The following is a 26985-nucleotide window of genomic DNA, read 5'->3' on the forward strand; positions in this document are numbered from 1 at the left end:
TGGGAACACAGCTGTAAGAGACATGTATGCTAATAAAAGGTCTCCATCACTCCACAAGTGCAAGGGAGAAAAATATTCCACCTCTTGAAAACCTGGTAACACTTTATGTGTAAAGTCAGGAGGGATTAGAAGCATAACATTAGAAAATTAAAAGCAGAGGCCATCACGGAATTATTTGCAGTTCTATTTCAACAACAGCTCTGAAAATCAGTCTGAAGAGAAACCCGTAACTCCATAGTAAGATGAATAACAATTAGCTAAGCTAAGAATTTTAAGGAAGTCTGAAGGCAGGGTCCTGAAGGCTACTTCCCAGAGTCTTCCAAAAGGAAAGGTACCTTAAAAATACCAGTGCCAGCCCTTGAAGCACTTAATTTGGAGCCAAGCAGCAGTGACAAACAACTAACATCACTGATGAAGATTCTTCCTTCTTACCTTGGATGTGGAGGCTATTTGGTTGAAAAGAAGGGTTTGCTGCTGGTTGGTATGACTTTAGAGGCATTCCTGCAGGCTGCTGAAGGTGTGGAGTCCGTCTCTGCATCATGTGATGTGGAACTGAAATTCCCTGGGGGCTGATGTGGTGAGGAGAAGGAGCTGGAGCAACAAACCTAGGAGTTCAGAAACACAAAACTGTAAAATCCCCAATAGATAAGAGCTAAAGATTATTTCTACTTTACTTAGATCACTATAATGTTTAGCAGTTTGCATAGATACAGACTTCGAGAAGAACAGTGTGCAGCCCAGATACAAAGAAGATATACTTTCAAATGGTGACATAGCATTAGATTTGACAACTGGGAAATTAAAAGGTTGAATTGCATCCTTATCACGGAAAACTCCTTTTAACTTCTGTGGTCGGGTTTAAGCCTTAATGGGAGGAGATACCTCATGGGGGACCTGATCTCTGAGGCATTGCCAGCTGTCTCATTGTAAGGCTTTATATCCACTGTATCTGTGAATAAATAGCTGTCCTTCCTCACTGGAAGTGAGTGGTCAGTTCTGGTTACTGGACACTGAGGAGTTAGATATTAGGTTCAGGTTTCAAGTTCTAGAAATCTTTGTATGTTACGCAGAGCAATTTGAAAATAAACAATCTGAAGTCAATATAATGTATATAAAGGCAAGTTAAATCGCTTCCAGTTGGGCAGAGTCTGACCATGTCAAAAAGTTGATCTGGACTCAAAGTATAAGCTTACAAGCCTGGCAGAGGAGGAGAACCATGCAGAATGAACCTGGTAGAGCAGCTGCCCCAGAGGTTCATCACTTCAGTGGAATGTTTTGCACAGGTCTGTCACTAGTGGCACTACAAGGATACACACACACTACTTTGAGGATTTTACACAAGGGTTTTACAGACTTTCGAAGTTTAACTTTTTTCTACATTTCCTTAAAGTTGCATACCTCAAAGCACGTTACAAATACTACAGTCATTTTTGCAGATGGAAAGCTGAGGTTATACAAGCTCTGGTCCATGCCCCTGATGACCAAACTACCCACTAGAACAATGGGATCTGATAGGTAAATGAAAGCTCAGCCTGGGCTCAGGAATGGCTCAGGGCCACTTTCTCAGCCATGAGAGGAGAGCCGGGAAGGCCAACAAAAAAGAGCCAGCATATTTCTGCAAGAGGGTAAATGAAAACTGATGTGGTATTCCTGTCACAGATCAGCCTCTCTCTCCACTCCTAAAAGCAAGCTGCAAGTCTGTGCTGAGCAAGAGCACCCCTCTCTGTGGTGGGTGTGCTCAGTAGCTGCTGCTAGGAGGGATTAGTGCTTGCAGTTAACACAGTCTGCCAGGATCCTAAAGCATGGATCTGGTCCCTCTTCTCCTGAGACTGGACCTCAATACACTAGATGATTTTTTTTTTAACCTAGCAATAAAGAATGTTTTTCCTGCAGAAGTGTAAGGAAACTGTAATCTCACCCTGAATACAACAGAAGGTGCAATTGAGGCAGTAGCACTACAGAACACCTCTGGACAGGGTCCTCGTACAGGTTATAACTGCATTTAAATCCAAGACACCTGAGATCTTTTATGCTGCAGCGCAGAATCAGTATCTGCCACACATTATCTGTGTGATTTTGACTTAATTTGAAACCTATTTACTACATTTATGGTAGACCCATAATTTACATCTGGAGTAGAGCAAGTGTCAAGATGAACTTTGGATGATTTACTGCCTATTCAGTTTTCTTTGAAAATCACATTTTTAGGCATATTAGATAGGGTTTGGATGGTCTTTGTGCTGATTTGGTATTAACTTCATAAACACATATATTACTTCAGATATGCTATATAGATGGAGGAAATAAAGATGTTGCTACTGAGTCATTGAGTCTTTAATGTGTCAAATATTTCATTGTTCCGGATAACTGATGCAGCGTAGACTTAAAGATATACTAGGACAGAAAAGAATAAAGCATGCATATGTTTCACAATAATACTAGAGAATAATGTTTTTAAAAAGAGAAATCAGTAGCTATACTGTGATAAAAATACCAGAGGTTTTTAAAAAGTGCTACAACTATCTGGTTATATGTCTCCTGAGTAAGGACTGGAGTTAGTTTTTTGTATAGCACTCACACAGAAAGACTGTTATTTGCTGCCAGAGATTAAGAGCAATGCACAGACAGTCTTTTATTATTACTATTATTTAAACAATCATAGGATATCATCCTCTGTGTTTTCAAAATTCATTTGTTAAAATTAATCTCTGAAAAATGGTTTTAACCAGCAGCCAACAACAGGGAAAAAATCCTTTTCAAAACTCAAAGTGAAAAGCACAGTTTTACAGATTTCACATTTGATTTAACATCCAAAAACCCCTCCCAATAACAATGTACTACTTTGTATAGCCAGACAGGACTTCTTTTTAGTACACTTTAGTGGTCTTTATAATGATTTATGAATCACTTCATGAATTCCTGGCTTAGTCATATGGGTGACTATAGTTATCTACTTTTACTTCCCTTCTGCCTAACAAAATAGAAGCTTGGACTTGCCTCAGTCCAGATTTGTCCCTGAACAAATCACAGTGTGTTACTGGGGGAACTGCAAATTTAGTTTTGTTCCTGAAACAATCAGGACCAGCTTGTAACCACTCGGAAACTGCCATCAAGAATTGTGGCCAAGCCCTGGAGCCGATGCAGTCAGGAAACAGCCAGATTTGCAGAAAGGTGCCCTTCCCTATGCCCGCTGGACACAAAATCAGAGCAGGAATGTTTCCGGAGCCATCAACTAGCCTCTCCCTTTCCAATAGTAGCTAGGAAAAAGTGTCCTGCTGGGGAATGACTAGATTTGGTAGCAAGCAAGATAGATGACAAAGTTACCAAAGCTTACCTGTTTTGATGAGCTCACTTAAAATGGCACATAGATAGGGGTTTTGTTAATGACCAGTACTGGTCATGGCTACATCGAAAAAAGATTTTACTCTAGCATTTGTTGACTGGAGCTGGCCCACACGTAAACTACATGCACAGTCTAAGCAATGTGTGGAAAAGGAAGAGATGAAGAAAGCTAATAGTAATAGTATATTTATATAGTATAAATACTGTATTTTTGTAGTATTTATAATTATTCATATAGTTTATTTTAGCATGTTTGGCCACCTGTAAATGAGTCTTTGGTGTGGTGGAGAAACAGCCTTTTATGTCTCTGTAGCAAAGATATATAGAAGGTGTTTCTTCACCTAGAATCTGAGGTGCTTTGAGACTCCTTGCTTAAAGAACCAGCTGTGCTGAATTGTCTGGGCATCAAAGGGCTGAAGGCGTTATTTTTGTAGGTGGAAAAAATACTGAGAACTGGATGGCAGAGAAACCCTTTTTTGTTAAACTTCCCACTAAGCAGAACTGCCATTGCAACCCAAGACAGTGGAGACAGGTATTATAACTGTGATATCAAGTTGTCACTGTTCAAGCTGATTGGAAACAAGGAAACTACGAAGAGAATTACCATTCAAAGCTCTGCCTGACATACAGCTTTTTGATGGTGCTCCCCTTTTTGCACAGGAATTTGAAAGACTCATCACCTCAGAATTATCTTGGCTGCTCTTCTTTTAGGCTGGCAGTCTTTCATGTGATTTCACACTCCCAGCCTCAGGAAGCTCATGGAAGTACATGACTGGCCCAGCAGTATTGCACATTGTGCTTATACAGAAATCTCTCAGTGGGCTTCTCCCACCTTCACTGCTTGATGTCTCTAAGAGTTGTCATCTGCATCCACTTCACAGAGCTCTCTGTACCTAAGTAGCCAGCTCCCCTTCCTAAGGGGAGAATGGAGAGCAGGAAATTTGGTCCAAGACTGGAGCCAGTGTGCTAATGTCAAGAAAAATTCCAGGTCTCATGGATTTCAGTCCCATCTTAAAAGGAAACCCCTTTAACTCACTGCCTGCTTCACTTACCCACGTTCTGAAAGATAATAGCAATGCCGAGCTACAACAAGAGGCTGAATTTTCCTTGCCTTTTTTTCTCAGGAGATTAGGAAAAGGGCAACAGAAAGAACACAAGGCAGCATCCCAAATATTTCTGTTCTTCTGTCCTCCTCCCTCAATGCTTGAAACCTCACCCTGCAGAAGCGAGGAGCGCAGGAAGGATGGGAAGGATGGAAGATTGGCATTTTGGGGGCAGAACTGGGGAATGATTGATTGCAAGATAGACTTAGAAGTGAGAACCACTACAGCGAAAGAAAGCTGGAGTTACATGTCTTCTTTGTGAGGAAATCTGGAAGAAGTGGCTAATGTAATTGCTATATATGCACACACATATACATATACATACGTATAGTGGAAAGAAGAAGTAACACCAAGAGTTCAAACTTCAAAATGCAGACAAAAATTGTGTACAGTCATTAAAAAAAATCTGTAATTTGGCAGCCAATCACATTGATTTGACATCTGAAATATAATTTCTGAACTGTTGTTTTTAGCACTAATGGTACCATGAATTCCCCCTCATGCTTCTGGCTTTCCTCTCTCTCTCAAATTCTCCTTCCTGTGTGGCCATATTAATAGGATATCAGAAAGCACATTTGAAATGTAGGTACAAAGATTACCTTGAATCACCAGAGAAAAGTGTAAGGGCAAACTTACTTTAAAAAAAAAAAAAAAAAGTGAAGGTAAACTTACTCTGACCCTTTTTTGTAGTCAAGAGAATCAACTTTGTCAAATGTCTGAGAGCTGTTAATCCATTCTAGGAAACAGGACTTAAGACTTCTTACTGCCTTTTGGTAAATAAGCCAGATTACACCAAAAATGTGACACAACCGATTTTTCTTTTTAAGAGAAAAAACATGTTAAGAACCCAAATACCAAATAACCATTTGGGCCACAGGACAACAGGTCTGTTAATTTCCTGTCCCTAGGGGGTTAGTATATTTCTGCTTCTTCTGTTTGTACTGTTTCAGAGTTGTAGAAAAAAAGTTGATTTTTGCTAAATCTAGAAAAAGATCATTATTTCATATTACATCAAAGTCTGTGTTTCACTTTTCCCAACTAGTAGTTTGCTGGGGAAAAGGTTAATTCCAATTATTCTACAGTTTCAAATAAATTCTGCAGGGGACTAGGAGCATGACAAAAATAATGGTAGCACTATATTGTACTATAGTAGTGATAATAGCAAGTGAAGGGAAAATTTTCTTTGCTTGAGAACAGCAAAGAAAATATTTTCATTACAACTAAATAGTTGTTAAAAACATATTGAAAAGAAAGGAAACTGCATCTGCATATAAATGATGAGAGAGGAGAAGACATAGTTTACCTACCATTAATCCATGCTACACTATGGCACAAAATGCTACTAGCAGGAATTATTCAAGATAGGAACTATGTAACTATGTTGGATGTAGCTATGTCTTCATTCTCTGTTTTTTCTCAACTTTGCACTGAAAAGTAAAGCATATGCCATCATTTAGACAACATCAATCCTTATGGTTGCTTTCAATGCTTCCAAAATGGAAACAGAACATTAAAGCTGAAAACTTTGGTCTTTTTTTTTTTTTTTCTTCACAGGTCATAGTTTTCTTTGAACAATGTGTAAACACAATTTATTGGGTTGCTGCTCTGTTAACTGGCTGAGTTCTAATCCTTTTCATTGGACTGCAACAGTTTGGGAACATATCCAGATGTTACGCAGTTGACACAGCCAGGAGATCAGGCTTTCATCTTATTACAGTTGAAGTTTTGGCTGGACAAAACCATAAGCTCCCTGTAGCAGGTTGCTGTCTCCAACAGTCTTGTACAGTGCTGCACTTTCTGAAAATATTAAGTGAGGAACAACCTATGCTCGCTCCCTCTCGATTACCTTTGTATTTCTAGGCAAATCCAGAAAATCTGGGGTGATGTCTCCATTCTCTGTTTTAAACATCCCTGTCATTCTGCTGTGATCTCACATTTTGGTTTGGCTCCACACTTTATGCTGTGTGCTAGTGACTTTGCAGCTCCTCAGTCCACTGTCAGTGGGGGAAACATTCTGTTGTAATACAGTATTCTGTAACCCAACATACTGCACTGTAAGTTAGTCCAGCTAGCTATCAGTGACAACCAAATAAACATGGTTTAAAAACACTTGTAAGGAAAGCATAGCTTTTGCCAAGCACAATTTTGAAAAATCAAATGTTTTCCCCAAAAGTCATGAACTCATATATTTGACCAAAATAACAAAACCCTGTATTTTTAACCTATCTATGATACAACATGTTTCTCTCCAATGATTTTTCTATTGCAAATTATTTTTTTTTTAAAGGAAGGGAATCTTCTCCCATAACAGAAATATTCTGGCCAACACAAAACAAAATTTTTGTCCATAGTTGTGTTCAGCCACTGAATTTGCATTCATCAAACTCTGCCTCACACCCTGCACAGCAACGATCCCACAGCAGGTTTCTATCCCCATGGTGTCTCGGGGGAGTAGATTGCATGCGCCAGTAGACTTTAATTTTATATCCTTATTTTCAGTCATTAATAAGTGTCTAAAAACCCTTTTCATGCTCAACCTTTAGGAACACAGGAACTGCTATTTCAGATCAAATCAGTGGTCCATCTAGCCCAAAGAAGGGACGTCAGGAAGAAAGAACAGCCCCTCTGACCAGCACCACATGCTCTTTGGTGAGAAGAAAGAAGAATTTAAGTGGAATTTAAAGTGGAATTTAAGGAAGGAAGCTGTGAGCAGCCACCTCAATATACAGATTCCCTGGTGACAGAAATATATAACTTTAAAATATCTCTCGGAATTTTCTGTGGCTGTATTGTATTAGAGAACTGAGTTTCTTGAAAATGCAAATAAATGGAAAAAAGAAGAAGTGTGGAAACAGGCTGGAGAAAAATTCCAAGCTTTGCTAGGTCAGCTCTGAAAGGAGGTTGTAGCGAGCAGTGTGTTGGTCTTTTGTCCCAGGTAACAAGCCAAAGGACAAGAGGACTCCCCTCAAGTTGCACCAGGGGAGGTTTAGATTGGATATTAGGAAAAATCTCTTCATGGAAAGGGTTATCAAGCATTGGAACAGGCTGCCCAGGAAAGGGGTTGAGTCACCATCCCTGGAGGCATTTAAAAGACGTGTAGATGTGGTGCTTAGGGACGTGGTTTAGTGGTGGACTTGGCAGTGTTAGGTTAATGGTTGGACTCGATGATCTTAAGGGTCTTTTCCAACCTAAATGATTCTATGATTCTATGATTCTACAATTCTATGGCTCAAGTTCAGGGTTAGACTTGCTGCCACCTCTACTCTTTAGCGTCTGTCACTTATATGTGTCATTTGCTCACTAACAAAAAAAGTGATAATGTCTTAGCAGACAATCCTCTGAAGTGTCCCATGCCTGGAAAGAAGTTACTGTACTGATTTCAAAACCACACTGTAGGTCTTTAACTAAAGACGTTCTTTGAGGCAGCCCCTTGTATGCCACATACAAAGGGATTTGTAATAAGAGAAGATTGGATGTCTCAAATCCTTGGTTAGAACTACTCAGAGCCTTTTGCTTCTGGAAGTCTGGCTTGCAGCTACTTATTATTTTACAGCAAAAGCATAAAAGGAATATAACCACACACTGAAATAAGCAAAAAGAAGCACTATTGCAGAACTTATTATAGCATTACAGTAATGCTAAACTGAGCAGTTCAGCCCTAAGTCCTTCTTTCCAGCTTTACACAGTCTCTAGAAATTCCTGTCAAGCCAGGATGCATCATGCTTCAGGGACATACCACTAGCTCTGGTTCACAGGAAGGTGAAAAAGCATCTGGAACACCAAGTCCAAATGAAAAATTCTGTTCTAGTCTCACATCAGTTAACAGGCTACTTCTTGCACAAAAGCAACCCTTAAAAAGCAACATGTATATGTTGGGTAATTCAATAAATAATGAAAAAAAAAAAAAAAAAATAATTTCCTGCATTTGACACCATGAATTTTGGGACACTGAGCTGCACATGTTAACTATGCCATATAAACCCAAAATTTTTTATCTGGATTTTAATTAGATTGTTTTTTCAGCTTCCTTGAATGACCATGTCTTCTTTTGTGAAAAATGAGTGAAAAGGAAGCCAAGTACAAATTCTCTTTTACACATATGCTTTTGGGTACCATTACCATTTGGTACCTTCATTGAACAGTTGCAATATTTCATATTAGGGGAGCACTGAAAGTTAGAATCTAAGAGCTAGAACAAACAAAATGTAAATCTGCATTTTTATTATGCATGTTCTCTCCTTTGATAAATGAAGTTGATTCTTCGATCCAAACTCTGTCTGACTTGTGCTTTGTGTACACTGAATTTTGTACACAGAATTAAAGCAGTGTAAGATGTGTCCCATGGTTGGTTCAGTTTCTCACATTAATAAGGCTTAATCAAGTCCACACTCTCCCTCCCATCACCTAGATGGAGAAAGATGCAAAAGAAGCCCTCCAATTATTTCTCTACCCCATGGTACCTGGAGATGTAGGGAAAGTGCTTATTTCCTGATTCTGCTTCTGTCACTCACAAACCTGAGTCTGCTGTCCAAAACGGAAGGAGCACACGAGTGGCGCCCAGAGTTGTCAAAGCAGCCAGGCCAGCTTGGAATGGCTTCGATCCAACAAATGCAGGCTATCACAGGGGCAAGTGCTGGTCAGCCAGTCCTAGCTCTGGAATGACCCCAGGCACGCACAGCATGTCAGGAACCACACAGCATGGGGGGAACAAATCCCCTCCTTGCACCCCTAAATCCTGCAGTCCTCTCAATGATGAGATTGGGATAAACAGGTGATTCACACCTTTCAAAGACACTATCTCTGGCACTTTGTATACTGAAGCGTTGGTTTGTTCAGTTCACATTTTCACACCTATCATCACACCCATGAAGTGGTGTACATGACAGCCTGCTCACAGGGCCCCTAGGCTAGTGGACTGTATTAGATTCAAGATGCAGATTCTGCATTAGTTTTTCTTTTAAATATTTCCCTTAATTTGTACTATATACCCTGTAATCAAACCAACACTACTGTAATACTTTTTTTCTTTTCTGAATTTAAATTTCCATTTGTCACACTTCTAAATGAAGATACTGGCACCTTGTTTTTTTAATCCAAAGTAGCTCCATATATGGGAATTAGCACTTAAAGCCTTTTTAGAGAGAACGTATACAGTTAACGTATGAGAAAGGAGTGTATCACACTAGCTTTTTGTTATTGTTATCCTGTAAAGTACTGTACTAGCCTGAGATCTGTAACACATTCAAGGACTTACTGAGTTAAGTCATACTCTAAATATGTCTGCTATGGTCCTACACCAGTCACTGGCTCAGAAATGGGCCAATGAGAAGATCACTGTCTTTCATCATGAAATTTATACCTGTAATGACTATTGATCTGTCCCTGCCTGTCACCTCGTGCCCTGGCAGTTGTTGGATATGGATGTTGGACAGTTCATGCACTGGAGAGAAAACTCTACTGGGAAGGAAAAGCCTCTGGGTCAGGCAAGAGAGCATGGGCAGCCCCAGAGTTTGCACAGAGGGCCAGAGCCAGGGCAAGGGAAAAAGGTCAGGACCATGTGGCCAGGAGTGGGGAGGAAGGACTGAACCACTAGATGAGCTCCAATGATCATGAAACAGCAAGTTTCATCTCAGACTGGTGTACAAAAAGCTCAACAACTTCCAGTGGCTCCAGAACTGGCTGAATTCACACATGCAGTCTGAAATCAAAAAGTACTTTCACCTGTTGTCAATTTCCTGAGCCATCATATTCTTCCATCTTCCTGATACAAGGCAGAGTGAGTACTGCTTTCCTCCAAAGACATTATGCTCATTTATCAGTAATTGAAATCTAGTGAATGTTCTTTTCAGGTTTATAATTGGACACGTTGTGCTCTCCAAATTACTGGCATTTCTGTCACTCAGGGAAATTAAACATTTTGAAATACATTCATGAAATACAGCAATTTATCATTTAAAGCACTGAAAAACAGGGAGATTAACAAAATAATGTTTAAGTAGTTTACATATAGTAAGAATTCAGTATTTTGTGTGATGGTGTATCTTCCTGAGTTTTCCACTGAAAACCTATTTGCTTAGGCCTCTTCAGTCTTGTGATCTGGTAGACTTCTGGTTCAGTGAACTAACTGGAAATCTCTAATGCCATACACTATATAAATAATTGGAAAAATTGCTGAAAATAATTTAGGGAATGTCTAAACATGAAAATTAAACCACTTCCAAGCAATCTGCTTTCACATCACTGAAATATCTAAAGGTGAAGGGGTCTGCACCTAGCCAGCATATAATAAATCCTGACTATAAATCAAGCTCTCAAACCAATGAATTAAAAATTCTTTCATTACCTATTGGTCTTAATAAAATGCCAAGAAAAAAAAAACGTTCCTGCAGAAATACTTAGTATTGAAAGAATATTGACGGAATATGACTCTCCTACCACAAGTAAACAGAAACATGAATCTCAGGGCCCCATTCTGTAAGGTATGGCTGGGCTCCTCTGAGTTTTAGTGTCCCAGCCAGTATGATTTTCCTTGCTTGGGCCATTGGTGGAGATCAAGAGGGGATTGGAGGAAGTCCCTGAAATGGAGACGGATGGAAAGCCTCCGTGCCCAAGCTGCGGTAAGAGTCCCTTTCATCTCTCCTTCCCCTGGTAAACCCATACCCAGAGCAATTGTTACCCAGGGGCTGCCACCAGTGACTTTCTGCACACCGACAACTCAGTTTCCACCCATCCTGGCAGCTCTGAAGGCAGTCCTGCCCCAGGCTTAACGTGGGAAAAGCAGGGGCTGGTCTTACCTCTCTGAGTCCGCAGCTGAGAGAAGAGGTAACTGGGAGGGAGGATGGAGAGGACTACCCTGTATGTTACGTCCTGGGGAGGGGTGGCTGCTGGGGTGGGACGAGGACACTGCCCCAGCTGCTGTTCCACTTCGACTTGTCTGTGTGCTGGGGAACACGGCCGCTGAAAGCAAAAGGAGAGAAATAACCCTCATCAGGTAGGCGATAGCATTCATAACTGACCAAATCCTAACAGATAACAGTAGTGCCAATTCTTAGCAACTAACTGGTTTTTCTCAAGTGTTGTTTTCTTTCCAAAGGGAAGAAAAAAAAAAGAGAGAAAAAATAACTAAATAATCTTTGTTGCTCCCAAATGACACTTTCATAAAACCAGTCATGACACAGCTGTGCTCCTTGTCTTGGGAATTTTGTCTGAATAAGGCTGCAAATCTTCTATAGCTTCCTGTGTAGAAGAGGTGGCAAATACTTCCTAAGATAAATATTTTTAGAGCTAGTGAACAGAAAGCACAGTTTTGTAAATAGTGAAATACTTTCTACATTTTCTCCTCAGCTGTAAAAATCCCAAATTTCTTGAAGAGGTCAACCCAAACTCATATATTGCTATTACTGCCCCCAGACTCCCCAGTAATGCATACAAAAATTTTAAATTAGCATTATCAGTTTCATAATTTCTATGAGGTTGCTCTTGTGTACATTCCAAATAAGGAAAGGTTCTGGATGATTAAACAAAAAGCAATACAGGACTCCCTCCAAATAGCCTAATTAGTTGACCCCAAATCCCGTAACCTTATTTTCAGAAGTTCTTTAAATTGGGCAGTCAGAAGGTAAGACACTGATTAGCAATCCCTCTGAAAATCCAGTTACTCAATTATTTTTACTGACATCTGTGTCAGGTAGCTTATGTCGATGTTGAATGGCAGCCAAATACACGCTCTTAAATATTTTATGAACCCTGAGAACAAATTAGATAGGCTGTCTACAACATGAAAATGATATCCCACTGTTTGGTTGTCATATCTTCCAGTCTCTTTATAAAAAAGTATTGTTTAGGCCTAGTTTACAGGATAAAATTCTACCTATAAAACCTATGTTATGTTAGTGAATATGTTGGAGCGAATGATTCAAATTTATTGACAAAATCCTAGAATTTAAACCAATTCCCCAAAGGACATCATCACTGGTAAGAGATCTTTCTAGGCTAAAATACCTGCATGGATGCTGCAGTCGTAGCAGAACAAACCCTACTTTAGGATTAACGCCACCATAGATCCATCTTCAAGAAAATGATTTCACAGGTCACAATTTTGAACGTTGCTACCCAAGATCAAAAGGGTGAAAGCCCACCTCATCTCTTAAGACCTCAGCCTATTTCTGTAAGGCCTCTATTCATCCTCACAAGCCAGCCTTTGTGACATACTAGATATTCACCAGGCTAAGGCAGAGTTAAGGAAAGGCTCTGGAGTTTAATTATGCTGTAGCTTCATTAAAGAGCAGTCCTGGACATCTTTCAGCTGGTGGAGATGACAGACAGTGCAAGATGACAGATAGGAAACCAATTCGTGAATAAAAACATCCAATAGAGAAGCTGCAGAGGTAATGTCAAAGTTTAGGGAAAGTTGGCATGAGCCATGCTGGTGGGCAAGCTGGAGGAGTGGAGGCTGCCCTACCACGTGGCCAGGAGGACCAACAAAAATGCCTGTGGCTGCCTCAGCGCTAGCTTCTACTTGTTTGCTAATTCTTACATAGACTGAAGCCTCCTAATCACAACACAAGTGACAACAGACATCTGATAGTAGAAGGCATCCCAAACCTTAAGAGAGATACAGAGGATGCAGATCCCACAGGGAGATGAGACGTCACTTAAGCCAGCAGAGTAACTCACTAAGAAAGGGCTGAGGAAGAACCCCCCCTAAGACAGGGGAAGGCAGCTTTTGTTGTTTTTTCACTTTGCTCATGCACCCCAAAAATCACTTTCTCCACACCCATCTCTCAGAGTAGCATCAAGACAAATGCAGAGGGGAAAACAAAGGAATGACCTTTTGAATTTATTATTTTATGCTTACATGCAGTGCGGAAGAAAACACTGAAAAACAACTAAATGAACATTCTGGCAGAATAAGGAGAGATAATATTTTACAAATCAGTACATTGCAAAGGAAAATCCTGATTATCTAAACAAAAATAGACTATTTAAATTATTCTTTGCAAAAATAGGGTAACTTGCATTTTTCCATGAGAAAAACATTAAAATGTGTAAGAAAATACAATTACTTGGTTTCCCAGTACTGTGATCTTTAAGTTTAAAACAAGTTTCTTCAAGGCTGTGGTTTATCAGGAGTAAAAAGGCTGGACTATGACTGGATTTCCAGTGTAAGGTAGCAAGAGTTGTTCTTCCCTGTCATAGCTGTTCGCTGCCACAACCATGATAAGGATTTCAGGCAACTATTTTCTAAGTTGTGCTTGCACATTCTAGCTGGTCCAGGCTGCAGTGGAAGCACAGGTTCTCACAGCACTGCCCAAGCCCTGGTGACTCTGTCCCTGTGAAAAGGTTATCTGCAGCCAGGCATGGGCAACCATCTGTCCTTTCTCTGAACTAGAGCAACCTAAACCAACCTAAATATTCACCATTGTAGCAGTATCTGCTACTGTAGTACCTTTTCGCTGGGTTTCCCAGAAATTTCTCTGTACTTTTTTTCTGTTTCTGATGAAGAGACAGTGTAAAGTAAGAGCTAACTATGGCAGGGACTAGAGTAGCAGGTAGGATATTTAAGGAAGAAAAAACATAGATATTAGCTGCAAAAACATATTCCTGTACACAGGGTACGTTACATGATCACAGCATGACAGAATAGCGTACCTGGGCTCCCACCATGCCTTGTAATGAAGCCTCCAAGAGCAGCACTACGAGTGATGGTGTGGGAGACCATGTAACACCTGCAGGCAGCACAACACGTCTTTTGTCCGTGCAGCTTTTTGCTGCATAGAGGTACTGTGCTGACAAAAGCACCTCCACAGGCACTCAATGAAGTGAAATCGCAATGCCGGCAGCTGCTTCCCAGTGGAAATGCTGCTATTAAAACCTCCTAGTATAGACATGGCATTGGTCCAAGCTACTACCTGAATCTTGTAAATGCCAGCTGAAGGGAAACATTGTCAGCCATTGGCAGTCTACAGACTTACGGTAGTCAACAAATACTGTCAGTGACAGGTCATTTCCCTAGTAGAGCTAGTCTTAAGAGACTGACAGAAAACTTTGGACACTATTTAAGAAACTACTAGATAACTTGACCACTTTTTCTTGGGACCTCTGTGCGTGGCAAGCTTTTCTAGTGGTTTAGCTGTCAAATGTGAGTTGTTTGCTTAAAGTGCTGGCAGGAAATATCTAAACAAAGGAAAGTCTTTTCAGTGCCTGATCCCATTAAACACCTGATTTGAATGGTATGAAACTGAACAAATGTCCATGGCAACTAGCATGCTTACTGACTCCAATATACCACCACCAGGTCGGTCCACACAGAAAGATGCAGAATTAAGTGTATTAACAAAAAGGCTTCCTACAACAAGGCTTTTCTCTCTATCAATACAAGGTTATCAATACAAGGTAAACTAACACACTTAAAGTAATCTTGAAAAGATTCAGATATTCTGGGGGAAAAAACAAACAAACAAACAAAAAACCATTGATGCTGTTCCTCTGTGTCCCTTAAAAAGCCCAAGCTACACCACAATTTACAAGATGGATATAACCTGCTAGTCCTGAATGTAAACCTTGGATTGGGTTACACCCACAGAGAGGGAGGAGCCATGTTTTCATTTCTGGAGCCTCATCACAAATCAATTTATCAACGCATAAGAATTTTCCATGAGAATATCTCTGCAAAGGCTTCTCTGTGAGAGGCTAAATTCACATGCATTGTCATAATGCATAGGCATAATTTAGGTGGTTGGAAGAGAAAAAACTGATTCTGAGTAAGGTTCCTTTAAAAAAAAAGACAGAAAAGTAGCATTAAAAAAGTTACAGAATCCAAAGCCTAAAAAAAAAATTTTTTTTTTTAATGGATCCTGAAACCTGTAATTTCATGGAACATTTTTTAAATGCAGAAGAATCACCCTCCCCTTTGCAAATTACCACCAATGGTATAATTTACTATCTTGGATTTATTACTGTCAAATCAGCACTCTGTCAACCTATTTCTGCCCCCAAAATACCTCTCCTCTTACCACTGCCAGCATGAATTTGGAGTAGGGCTGAGAATTCCTTCCATATAGAAAAAGACAGTGTGAAGGTTTCATTTTGTAGCTCAGTCAATTAAAATTACACACATATATTTGCAAGAGTGTTTTTTTTAATTACTATATTTAACCTTCCATTTATTTAACCTTCCATTGACAAACTATTCTATAAGCAGCTGGGAGAAGCCTCACGATCGCTAGCCCTTGTTCTTGTGGGGGACTTCAACCTGCCAGATGTCTGCCAGAAATAGAACAGAGCAGAGAGGAAACAGTCTAGGAGGTTCCTGGAGTGTGTGGCAGATAACTTCCTGACACAGCTGGTGAGTGAGCCAACGAGGGAAGGTGCCCCGCTGGACCTCTTGTTCACCAACAGAGAAGGGCTTGTGAGCCATGTGATGGTTGGAGGCCGTCTTGGGCAGAGGGATCACGAAATGATAGAGTTTTTGATACGTGGTGAAGCGGCGAGGGGGGTCAGCAAAACTGCCACCTTAGACTTCCGCAGGGCGGACTTCAGCCTGTTTAGGAGACTGGTCGAGAGAGTCCCCTGGGAGGCAGCCCTTATGGGCAAAGGAGTCCAGGAAGGCTGGACATTCTTTAAGGAGGAAGTCCTAAAGGCACAAGAGCGGGCTGTCCCCAGGTGCCAAAAGACGAGCCGGCGGGGAAGAAGACCAGCCTGGCTGACTAGAGAGCTCTGGCTCGAACTCAGGAAAAAGAGGAGGGTCTATGACCTCTGGAAGAAGGGGCAGGCAACTCAGGAGGACTACAAAGGTGTAGCAAGGCTGTGCAGGGAGAAAATTAGAAGGACCAAAGCTGAACTAGAGCTCAATCTGGCTGCTGCTGTAAAAGACAACAAAAAACACTTCTTCAAATACATTAGCACCAAAAGGAGAGCTAAGGAGAATCTCCAGCCCCTAGTAGACAGGGGAGGGAACACAGTGACCAAGGATGAGGAAAAGGCTGAGGTACTTAATGCCTTCTTTGCCTCAGTCTTTAATAGCAGGACCAATTGTTCTCTGGGTACCCAGCCCCCCGAGTTGGAAGATACGGACGGGGACCAGAATGGAGCCCCCATAATCCAGGGGGAAATGGTGAGTGACCTGCTGCACCACTTAGACACTCACAAGTCTGTGGGGCCTGATGAGATCCACCCGAGAGTACTGAAGGAACTGGCAGATGTGCTCACCAAGCCCCTTTCCATCATTTACCAGCAGTCCTGGCTAACTGGGGAGGTCCCTGCTGACTGGAGATTAGCTAATGTGACACCCATCTTCAAGAAGGGCCGGAAGGAGGATGCAGGGAACAACAGGCCTGTCAGCCTGACCTCAGTACCGGGGAAGCTGATGGAGCAGATCATCCTGAGTGCCATCACACGGCATGTAGAGAATAACCAAGGGATCAAGCCCAGCCAGCATGGGTTCAGGAAAGGCAGGTCCTGCTTGACCAACCTGATCTCCTTCTACGACAAGGTGACCCGCCTAGTAGATGAGGGAAAGGCTGTGGATGTTGTCTATCTAGACTTCAGTAAAGCCTTTGACACAGTTTCCCACAGCATTCTCCTGGAGAAACTGGCTGCTCATGGCTTGGACAGGTGTACTCTTCTCTGGGTAAAGAACTGGCTGGATGGCCAGGCCCAAAGAGTGGTGGTGAATGGAGTTTACTCCAGTTGGCGGCCGGTCACAAGCGGTGTTCCCCAGGGCTCGGTGTTGGGGCCAGTTCTGTTTAACATCTTTATCAATGATCTGGATGAAGGGATCGAGCGCACCCTCAGTAAGTATGCAGATGACACCAAGTTGTGCGGGAGTGTTGATCTGCTTGAGGGTAGGAAGGCTCTGCAGAGGGATCTGGACAGGCTGGATCCATGGGCCGAGGTCAATTGTATGAGGTTTAACAAGGCCAAGTGCAAGGTCCTACACTTGGGCCACAGCAACCCCATGCAACGCTACAGGCTTGGGGAAGAGTGGCTGGAAAGCTGCCTGGCAGAAAAGGACCTGGGGGTGTTGGTCGACAGCCGCCTGAACATGAGCCAGCAGTGTGCCCAGGTGGCCAAGAAAGCCAATGGCATCCTGGTTTGTATCAGCAACAGCATGGCCAGCAGAACTAGGGAAGTGATCGTGCCCCTGTACTCAGCACTGGTGAGGTCGCACCTTGAATACTGTGTTCAGTTTTGGGCCCCCCACTACAAGAGAGACATTGAGGTGCTGGAGCGTGTCCAGAGAAGGGCAACGAAGCTGGTGAAGGGTCTGGAGCAGCAGTCTTATGAGGAGCGGCTGAGGGAACTGGGGCTGTTTAGCCTGGAGAAAAGGAGGCTGAGGGGAGACCTCATCACTCTCTACAACGACCTGAAAGGAGGTTGTAGTGAGGTGGGGGTCGGTCTCTTCTCCCAGGTAACAAGTGATAGGACAAGAGGAAATGGCCTCATGTTGCACCAGGGGAGGTTTAGACTGGATATTAGGAAATTTTTCTTCACTGAAAGGGTTCTCAAGCACTGGAACAGGCTGCCCAGTGAAGTGGTTGAGTTGCCATCCCTGGAGGTATTTAAAAGACGTTTGGATGAGGTGCTTAAGGACATGGTGTAGTGGTGGTCTTGGTAGTGTTAGGTTTACGGTTGGACTCGATGATCTTAAAGGTCTTTTCCAACCTATACGATTCTGTGATTCTGTGATTTCTACAAGGAATATTTATATGGTCCTTGTGAACAAGTGATTTAATAGTGCACAGAAGGAAAAATCTGAAATGCTTTTTGCACTTGGGAGCATCACCTCCATATGTTCTCCTCTCTCACCTCCCTTAGGGAGGCCATACTTCCCTACAGGATTTCGTGCCCAGGAATATGTGCGCATGTGCTGTGTTGAGCCGTAAGTGTTAAGCCCAGCAAATGTAAAACATGCTGCCTGTGTTGCCTCGATCCTGCCCAGCTCATCTGTAAATCTGAAGACTCCAGTGTGCATGAAACTTAAGAAGCCACCATACATTAAGAAGTAGAGCAGAAGTCAAAATCATATTATGAAGATAATAAGCCTTTCTCCAAAGTGGATCTATTGCATGGACCATCTGCATTGATGGTCTCTGTATCTTTCTTCAGACGTTCTGCAGGCAGATCAGAGATACTGGAGGCATCCCAAGTACTGGAGGCACCTAGAAAGCTGGAGAGTTTACGAAGTCCACTCACTCCAGATATTTGGATAGAAGAAGAAAACAAGTCTAGGAAAGCACGTTGTAGAGTAATCCAGTCTCATTATTTGGAGAGCTGTTCAATCAATATCTGTCTTTTGAGATCCCTTACCTCAAATATTTAGACATCTAAACGCTTAGAATATAAAGTGGTTTTGTGGTAAAGATCTTCCACATGTAAAAATTGTCCTAAGACACCACACCATCTACTAAGAATCTTTTCCCCTACTCCACAGCACAGAAAACAGGACAAGAAAATTAAGAAAGTCATTGAAGAATTACCAGCTGAGTCAGAATAAAAATTGCAGAGTTAGTTTATAGGTATATTTTATAGGTAACTATAGGCCTCTAATAAAAATGGTAAAATGGTGGTTGCTAAAAGCCTCCCAATTGCTACCCAAAGCAGCCTATAATATAAATAAGAAAAGGTGTGTGGTTCTAATTTTTGAACATTCTTTGATCTCTTCTCTGAGCTGGACATGATAAACATTTTCTAGTCTTGTTGCAGGATACTTGCAATGATGGGCAGCTGGACTGATTATTGGTTGAGAAAGGCGGACATCCTGGAAACTCCTGTAGTTTCTGAGATTCAGAAATAATTAAATCCCTGAAGCAATAAAGTGGGATCTGGATTGGGATTTAAAGTTGTTCCTGCCATGGCATCTTTACATCACATCCCTGCCTTTCAAGACAGATTCTTCTCTTTCAGTGGATTGTAGTTTCTGAAGTTCTGTCTCATCATGAAGAAAGGAACTATAAATGGTGCAGTTGCCTTGTTGCTTACAATGTTTGTACCATTTCATTAGTAAACATTCTCTTCTTCACAATGTGAATCCAAGCATTACACCAATTTTTGGAGAACCATTAAGCTGTCTCAAAATGGAAATTATAAACTCAGAAGTAAAACTGTTGAATAAAAAGTCAAGTCTGAAGGGAAATGAACTGTCCTCCTTAAAATAGGTAAGATAATAATATTAACACTTTTCAGCCCCCTGTGGTGTGTGTATGGGACTACCTGGTAAAACATCACATTTAGTACGAGTTCTGGATATGTATGCCATACTTAAATTCAGCCAAAAAGGTGACAACAGAGATCCTCTTAATTTTTGGTTACCCTACATCACCTCCTCTTTTGTATCCATTCCCTATGCATTAAACACAACTCCATTTTTCACTGCAATGGCCATTCATATCTCAGTTCTTCCTTCTCATTCTTTTTTTCTTCCACTAATGAGCCATAACTACTCCCCAAGGCTGTCAGCTTTAACAAACAGACTGCTTTTTCCTCAGACATCTCCCACACTGCCCATGGTGCTTAATGGTTAGGGAGCTCACTCACTGGGACAATTGCTTTAATAAAATTCTTCGTTTTTCCTGTATGAGTACTCTACCTGCCTGTTGTATCTACCTACGGCCCTAACATTATCTTCGATATTGGGAATGAATTCTTTCTTATTATGTGTACAGAGCACTTAGCTCAGTAGTATTTCATTGGGAAAAAAAAAAAAAACCCACACAAGGAAAACTGTTACTTAAGTAAAGCACATCTTAAGTCATAGGCATAAAAGTAGTTAGGCCAAAGTTTCCCAGTACTGGAGCGTAAGATTATATTTAAAATACACTTAGAATTGCAAAACCTTCTGTAACTTTCCTGATGCAATTTTTAATTTCCAACTTGCAAAGAAAATCATGCACTTGACAAGCTTCAGTAGTATCATTTGCTTGCTCTGGAGCAGAGCAGAGTGTGATATTCAGTAACTATTTATAAATGAATGACACATTCTGGTTTATTCTTAAATATGAAATGGTCAAGTTTTAACCAAACAGCACAGTAAAAATAATTTTTTTTTGTATTGCATTATTTATGATTCTTTCAGCCTCAGTGATTCTAGATTGCAATATACAAAGTAAGGCAATATGATTTCATAGTAGAAAAAACATCATTCATATGTTCTTTTTATGAATGGATTGCTCACATCTTCATTCTATGAACTGAATAAACTCAAAAGCCTATGTATTTTTAAAAATTAAAACCTAGATACTACCAGAAATTTCACACTTCAGTAGAAACAGACTTTGAATTTCTGTTTTACAAAATATCACTACACTTAGCCCTAGAAGAGTATGTATGCTTGCTTAACTTTAGACCTGTAAATGTAATTTTGTGTTAGTTTTAAGCAAAGGATCTGTCATGTTATCTCACTATAAGATTATACTCAATTCAGATTTCTTTTATAAAGTCACAAAGGCCACAAGATAAGAAAAAACATTCGTGCAGTCTTAGCTTTAAGTAATAGATACATAATCAAAAAGACTATTGTCGTATTTAATTTAAATATATCTGTGTTTGCAGATTCTGTACTTTAACAGTAACAGCTGATCATTACAGGCATTGTACTTTGGTGAGTGAAAATGGAATAGCATCTAAATGTCTACTTTTGCCATCTCTTACATATTTCTAATAGCTTGCTTTCAAACATTTATTCTGTTGATCTCTTAGGAAAGGAGAAAACCTACCTTTGCTTTAAATGTGCATAAATGATAAGAAAAGTAACCCTCAAGTGAGAAAAGTTTGATTTAACGGCATTGGAAGAATGGAAACCTGCTCCTGTTTCTACTTGACAAGTAGCACAGACACATGTCAGCTAATATGCTGTCTCTAACAGTTCCCAGTAAAAGTTACATATTTCATTTTTCAGAAAAGTCTCAAAACTTTTCTTTGCATTTAGAAAAAATATTGTTTCCAGAGAAGTTTGAAGGGTAGCTTCTCTAAGGCAGGACACAAGCTTTCATATGTTTTGCTTTCCTCTCCTTGGGGCATGAATAATTTTCATGTTGCCATTTCAATAAAATAATTCCCTCCCTGTTGGATTTATCTCACTTATTCACATAGTATATTATTATGTAGCAGCCCTGATGAGCAGTTAATGAAACAATTCATTTCAACCGGATTGCGTGGTTGTCAAAATGGAGTGACATGGATTCATCTATACCTGACAATCACTTAATTGATGTGAAACAACACAAGTGAATAAAACTACAAGAAATTTGCCAAGTTATAGATAGCTGTGAACACACGTAAGGGAAAGCAGTTTATTATACAGAGTAATTAATACTGATGAAAGTATGTTGATTAATACTATAAAAATTGCTGCAAAATAGGAAGCAGTGCCAAGTAAAAAAAAAACAAAATAAATTACTATATCAAAGAACCTCCATAGTTAGTAGTGCTGTAAACCCCAAGTATTGAAAGACAAGGCATGAATGAGATTACAGAAAGTAATGCCACGGTCTCAGAAGCTGTCTATGGGACATCATGGCTGCAGACAATTGCCAGCTAAGGGCTGGCTGGAGGCAATAGTTTTATTCGGCTTAGGATCCTGACAAGTCATGGGGCAGCAGTTTGTTCAAGCTGCTGTCAGTCTGGGTTTGGATTGACCCAGCAACTGGAGTTTGATACTTAATCATAGTCTGGAAGCTAGACTTGTAAAAGAGCTGAGTGCTCAACAGATTCCACTGGAAATCTCCTGTGACAATGTCCCCAGTTTCTGAAAACCTGCTCTCAGCTCATCTGACACCCTGTTCCTACCTAGCTTCCACCCTATCTAGGGACTTAAAAGGAAAAGGAAAAGCTGAGTCTTTTATTCTCTCTCGGTATTGCGCATTACACTGGGTAATGCCAGTAAATAATTTTTTAAATCTCAGCATTCCTCACTATCCAACTCCCTCTCAAAGTACAATACAAAATAAGCAACTGTAACCAACACCATGTTGCTAGAGGTTCCCTGGCCAAAATCAGATCTTTAAAATCTGAAATTTCCTTTAGCTTTCAAATAACAGATGCCACACTCAGCCTATACTCAGAATAAGGCATTTAAAAGTTAACAGCATACAAGTAATACCAACTATTTTATAAATTAGGATACAGTCAATCACAGCTTTAAATTTCCTGATTTGTGTCATATAAACCTACATCATCACCAACTAGTGTGTAGCTCATAACAGCCTTGACAAAAACATATCGCAGAATTGATAGGTTTACAAGCCCCTCAGTAAAATAAAACCACTTATTGAAGTGGCCACTTCATATAATGTCATTTTCAGCACTGCACATAACATTCAGCCAATTCTTTCACTTCCTACATCTTGTTCTCAATTAAAAGTCAAACTGCTAGAAGATGTATTGCATTCTGCCTGAATGTTAAAAACAGATGTCTTTACAACTACTAAAATATTGCATTAAAAAATGTTAACATCCTGCCCATCGTTGTCTCGAGCTTTGAGATGTATTATCACTCATAACTTATCAAATGTTTCAGATTTAGCTGAACAACAATTGTACATTTAGCTAGGTATGACAGAGTTAGATATTTTAATATGAACATCTCAGGTACTTAACTGAAACAATAAAATCGGATTATCACATTTATAGCATAAATGTATTTATTGGCATACTTATAGACATAATACGAGAGCTCATAATGCAGTATTTAAAGTTATTAATGTAGATCTATTGGAAAACTGATATGTAATCCATGAATAAGGAAGAGGAAAACCACTCCTTTGATTTTAAATGCAGCTTAATGAATTCAAGACGTCTACAAGGAATGGTAGAAGTGAATTGCTAGCAGAAGTCAAATGCCTGTAGACCAAAAATATTGCTCTTTGTTGCAGTAGGTCTTTTCATAAATAAAATACGATTTGTCCTGCCTCCCTTCAAAAGACACGTAAAAATCTGTTCAAAATCTATTACTTTGAAGATTCTATCCTTCTCATGAGATAGTTATGGATTTTAGAGTACATCCTATTCTGCAAAATCATCCCTAATCTTAAGTGAGCAATAATATAGCAGGCTGCTTATCTGTCCTTTTCTATACCTGGGTAAATATCGTGAGCAGGCCCTGGGGAGTGTCCCATGGTATTATCTGCAGCATCATGCGGTGACAGGGCTGCCTGGAGGGGCTGGATTGCAAGGCAGTCATTCAGGATGTCCTGGCCAAGCTCTGAGCTCGATCGCAACTGAAACACAAGAGATAAAAAAGGAGAAGTGATCATAACATGGACAAAAAAAAGGAAATAAATCACAAAAATCCTTGAGACACTGAAAAATTATAATGACGAAATGTTGAGGTGTTAGAGAAAGAAATGGAGCACAAACAGAATTCTTCTAAGTCCTTCCGTTATAGCAGGCACTTTTCGAATCTAAGGAAGGAAACTTCCAGATCCTTAACAAGACTGTACTAACGACAAGGGCTACTTGTACAGATAGGACCTTGGACAGATGGACTTACGTGTATTCTCCTGTCATACACTTGCAAAAGAGAGAAGAGTGTCCTGATTCATGGATAATGGAGATTTATGAAATGTCTGACATCTCTTATATCAGCAGAGGGATACTATAAAAAATACAGGTATTTTCCTGCTGATTTAGTGCCCTCACCTGGCTTGCTGAAGGACCAGAAAAGCAAAGGTGCTCATGGCAGTGGAAATGAGGGACTGGGAGCAAGCAGCCAGGAGTGGTATCATTCAAGATGGTCAGGATGGAAGTGGTACCACTTTATACGGACCAAAGTTGTCTCAAGATCACATTGTTAAAGTGACTAGGACTGCATAAGTTTCACATTATGGCTGAACTGATCTCAAAGCGAGTGCTCCATCACTGCCTCTAATCCCAGCTGCATACATGGCCACTTGCCTGGTACCTGATCCATCAACAGCAAGTCTGTTTATCCGGCTGATCCAGCACAAAATTCACTCTACAAACAATTAATAAACTAATTCATAAGAAGAGTTTTCCTTTGGATGAAATTGGATGAACAGTCTCACTGATGCTACAATACAATACAATAAAAAAATACAATGAAAAAAAAATCCCAAAACCAAAATAAGGAAAAGGGAGAAAGCCTGCTGCAGCACCCTGACACAAGGCTGTCCTAGCTGTAATGCAAAACTGCACCCTGAGGTTTCTGGCAGATGGATGCTGCTGAAGGCTGCTGGGACTGATGCCTGTCCCAACCCCCTGCCTGATGTTACTGCTATATACAACAAAAATTTCTTGTTCCGTATGCCAACTCAGCTGACAGGCTGGTGTGTTCATTTAAAAGTGTGACAAAGGAGGGTCTGTGCTTATATGCATGTGGGCCACTGCAGCAGCTGAGATGCAGATAAATATTCTGTGCTGTCACCCATGCTGATGAAGAGATAGTTCATGCAGCATGATGGACAGAAACCTCATCTAGTGCAGTAGGATTTGCTACACTCATGCATCAGAGTCCCAAGAAGCAAATCTCACAGATGCAACCGAGGCTTCTCCTCTCTGGTGCCATGAAAGGTGAGCAGGTAACAGTAACTAGAACATAACCTAGCACCTCCAAACTCCTAAGGGGAGGAAGAGCAACAAGAGAAATTTCTGTCCATCCTATACTCAGAAATTAAGAAGAAAGAGTAAGAGAGAATGATCCTGAATGCAACTGTAAAATGACCCATTGTTGTGCCACAAGATGCTGATAATCATTCAAGTGACTTCTGATGATACGCATTAGTATAAAACCGTTGCAAGAGAGTGGAGAGTTGGTCTTACACATCATAAGCACCTGAGGTAAGGTGACTGTAATAAGAGATATTATGCAGCCTATGCTACCTATGCACAGACTGTGCATGCTGTAGATTATTCCTTCTCTTAAAAAAATTTAGTGAGTCGTTATTAAGACGGGAGGTACGCTACCTTTGTGAGGTATATCTGTTATTCTAGAACTTGTTATTCCAGAATTGTACAGGCTGAGGGGAAAGAGAGAGGAAAGGGAGAAAGGGAGGAAGAAAGGGAGAAATACCCTGACAAATGCTTTTAGTTTATTATCCATATTTACAATCTGTTCTAAGTACAAATGTTTCTTCCAGTGTAGCATGTACGGTTGTCTGCTATTAGCCACTAATTATTCTGTTTTTACTGCTATTGCTAGTAACATGGCTTTTTCATTAAATTAAGTGCATGTGAAATTAAATGCTAGATATATCCAGATTCAAATTCTTATCAGTTACATTATTAATGAGCATTATGTGACTTTAAATTTCTACGGAATCTAATATGAAAATAAACATGAAAAAAATCTGACTTCCATTAAAAAAATCAGGATTCTATCACACAGAATACAAATTTACAGAGGTCGCCTGTGTAAAGCTGTTTGCTTGTTTGCACAAATTTTTTTTTGTGAGTAAGAAACTGATCGATTTTCTATGATCAGATAGCACTCATATAGATGAAACAGAGAGCAGAACACGGAAATGAGAGCTAAGTGTTTAAGCCTTAGTTACAAGAATTAAATAACAGCAGCAGCCTATTTTACACATTTTTCTATTTTGCAATGTTCAGGAGGTTTGTTTTGCATTTGCAAATCCTTTGATACTGAGAACAAATCTATCAAGACAACCTGTGCTGACATAAATTTTCTGGCTTGCCCAACAGTCAATGCTTATAAAAACAAACAAAACCCAGGATCAACAACAGAAAACCAAAAACAGTGAAACAAACACTGGGAGACAGCTGTGATCTGATTTCTGAAGATAGTTCTTAATCCATGCATTGGTTATTATTGATTCATATTTATGACTACAAGGGCTAGAAATATAGATTTTATAAACTTACATACACACACTCATACATGTATTGTATTTATAATATGTAATTTTAGAATGACAATATATGTATTTAATATGCATATATTGAAATATCTTGAGCAAGAGGTGAGTATTACACTGATTTGTGCAACTGCAGACACACACTCCTAATTCAAAATTACTAAAAATACTACCACAGGCCTTCTATAAACCCTCACCAGATAATAGGTGCTGGGAATAACTTTATCCTCCTTTACTGTGAGTAAAGGAGTATGTACGTGAGTATGTAAAAGAGTATGTATGCGAGTTGCTCTTTAAGAATAATTACTGTTGCACGGTTAGAAAGGGTAGGAAGCAAGGGGTAGAGGACCTCTTCTCTACTCTGCGGCTTAGCAGAGCAGGACCAGAAATGGGTAAGCAACCTTTAGCAAAACCAGCCATTAAATCACAGGTGCTTCCCAAACTAGACACAACTTCTGGAAAACTCCATTCCCCACCATTAGTGTTTTCTCTTGAGAGAGACAGTAACCGTGCTTTGGTTGCTGTGTCCTCCTTCCTCTGCCAACTAAAGCTCATCCTCTGTGCAATATTTTTGCAGATCTTTCCTCTGTACCATTAACAGGGCTGGCATAAGCTGTGGCCTTTTTGGAACAAAACAGACCACAGATATGACCTCTTGTTCAAATATGGCTCATCAAGGCATTGTTTTTTCCTGTAAAAACATTCAG

The 26985-nt window shown here is 40.3% G+C and overlaps 1 protein-coding gene across 4 annotated transcripts in view; it reads right to left on the reverse strand.

Moving 5' to 3' along the window:
- GLIS3 (GLIS family zinc finger 3) overlaps nt 1–26985 on the reverse strand; it is a 189499-nt gene that overhangs the window by 13640 nt on the left and 148874 nt on the right. For all 4 annotated transcript variants that reach the window (XM_075488372.1, XM_075488371.1, XM_075488370.1 and 1 more), the window contains 3 exons: nt 23521–23662; nt 11240–11402; nt 433–605 (listed from right to left, as the gene is read on the reverse strand). In XM_075488372.1, the coding sequence (XP_075344487.1) occupies nt 433–605; nt 11240–11402; nt 23521–23662 (478 nt within the window). The remainder of the gene's footprint in view (nt 1–432; nt 606–11239; nt 11403–23520; nt 23663–26985) is intronic.

Source organism: Mycteria americana, chromosome Z, assembly GCF_035582795.1.
Source record: "Mycteria americana isolate JAX WOST 10 ecotype Jacksonville Zoo and Gardens chromosome Z, USCA_MyAme_1.0, whole genome shotgun sequence".
NCBI lineage: Eukaryota > Metazoa > Chordata > Aves > Ciconiiformes > Ciconiidae > Mycteria > Mycteria americana.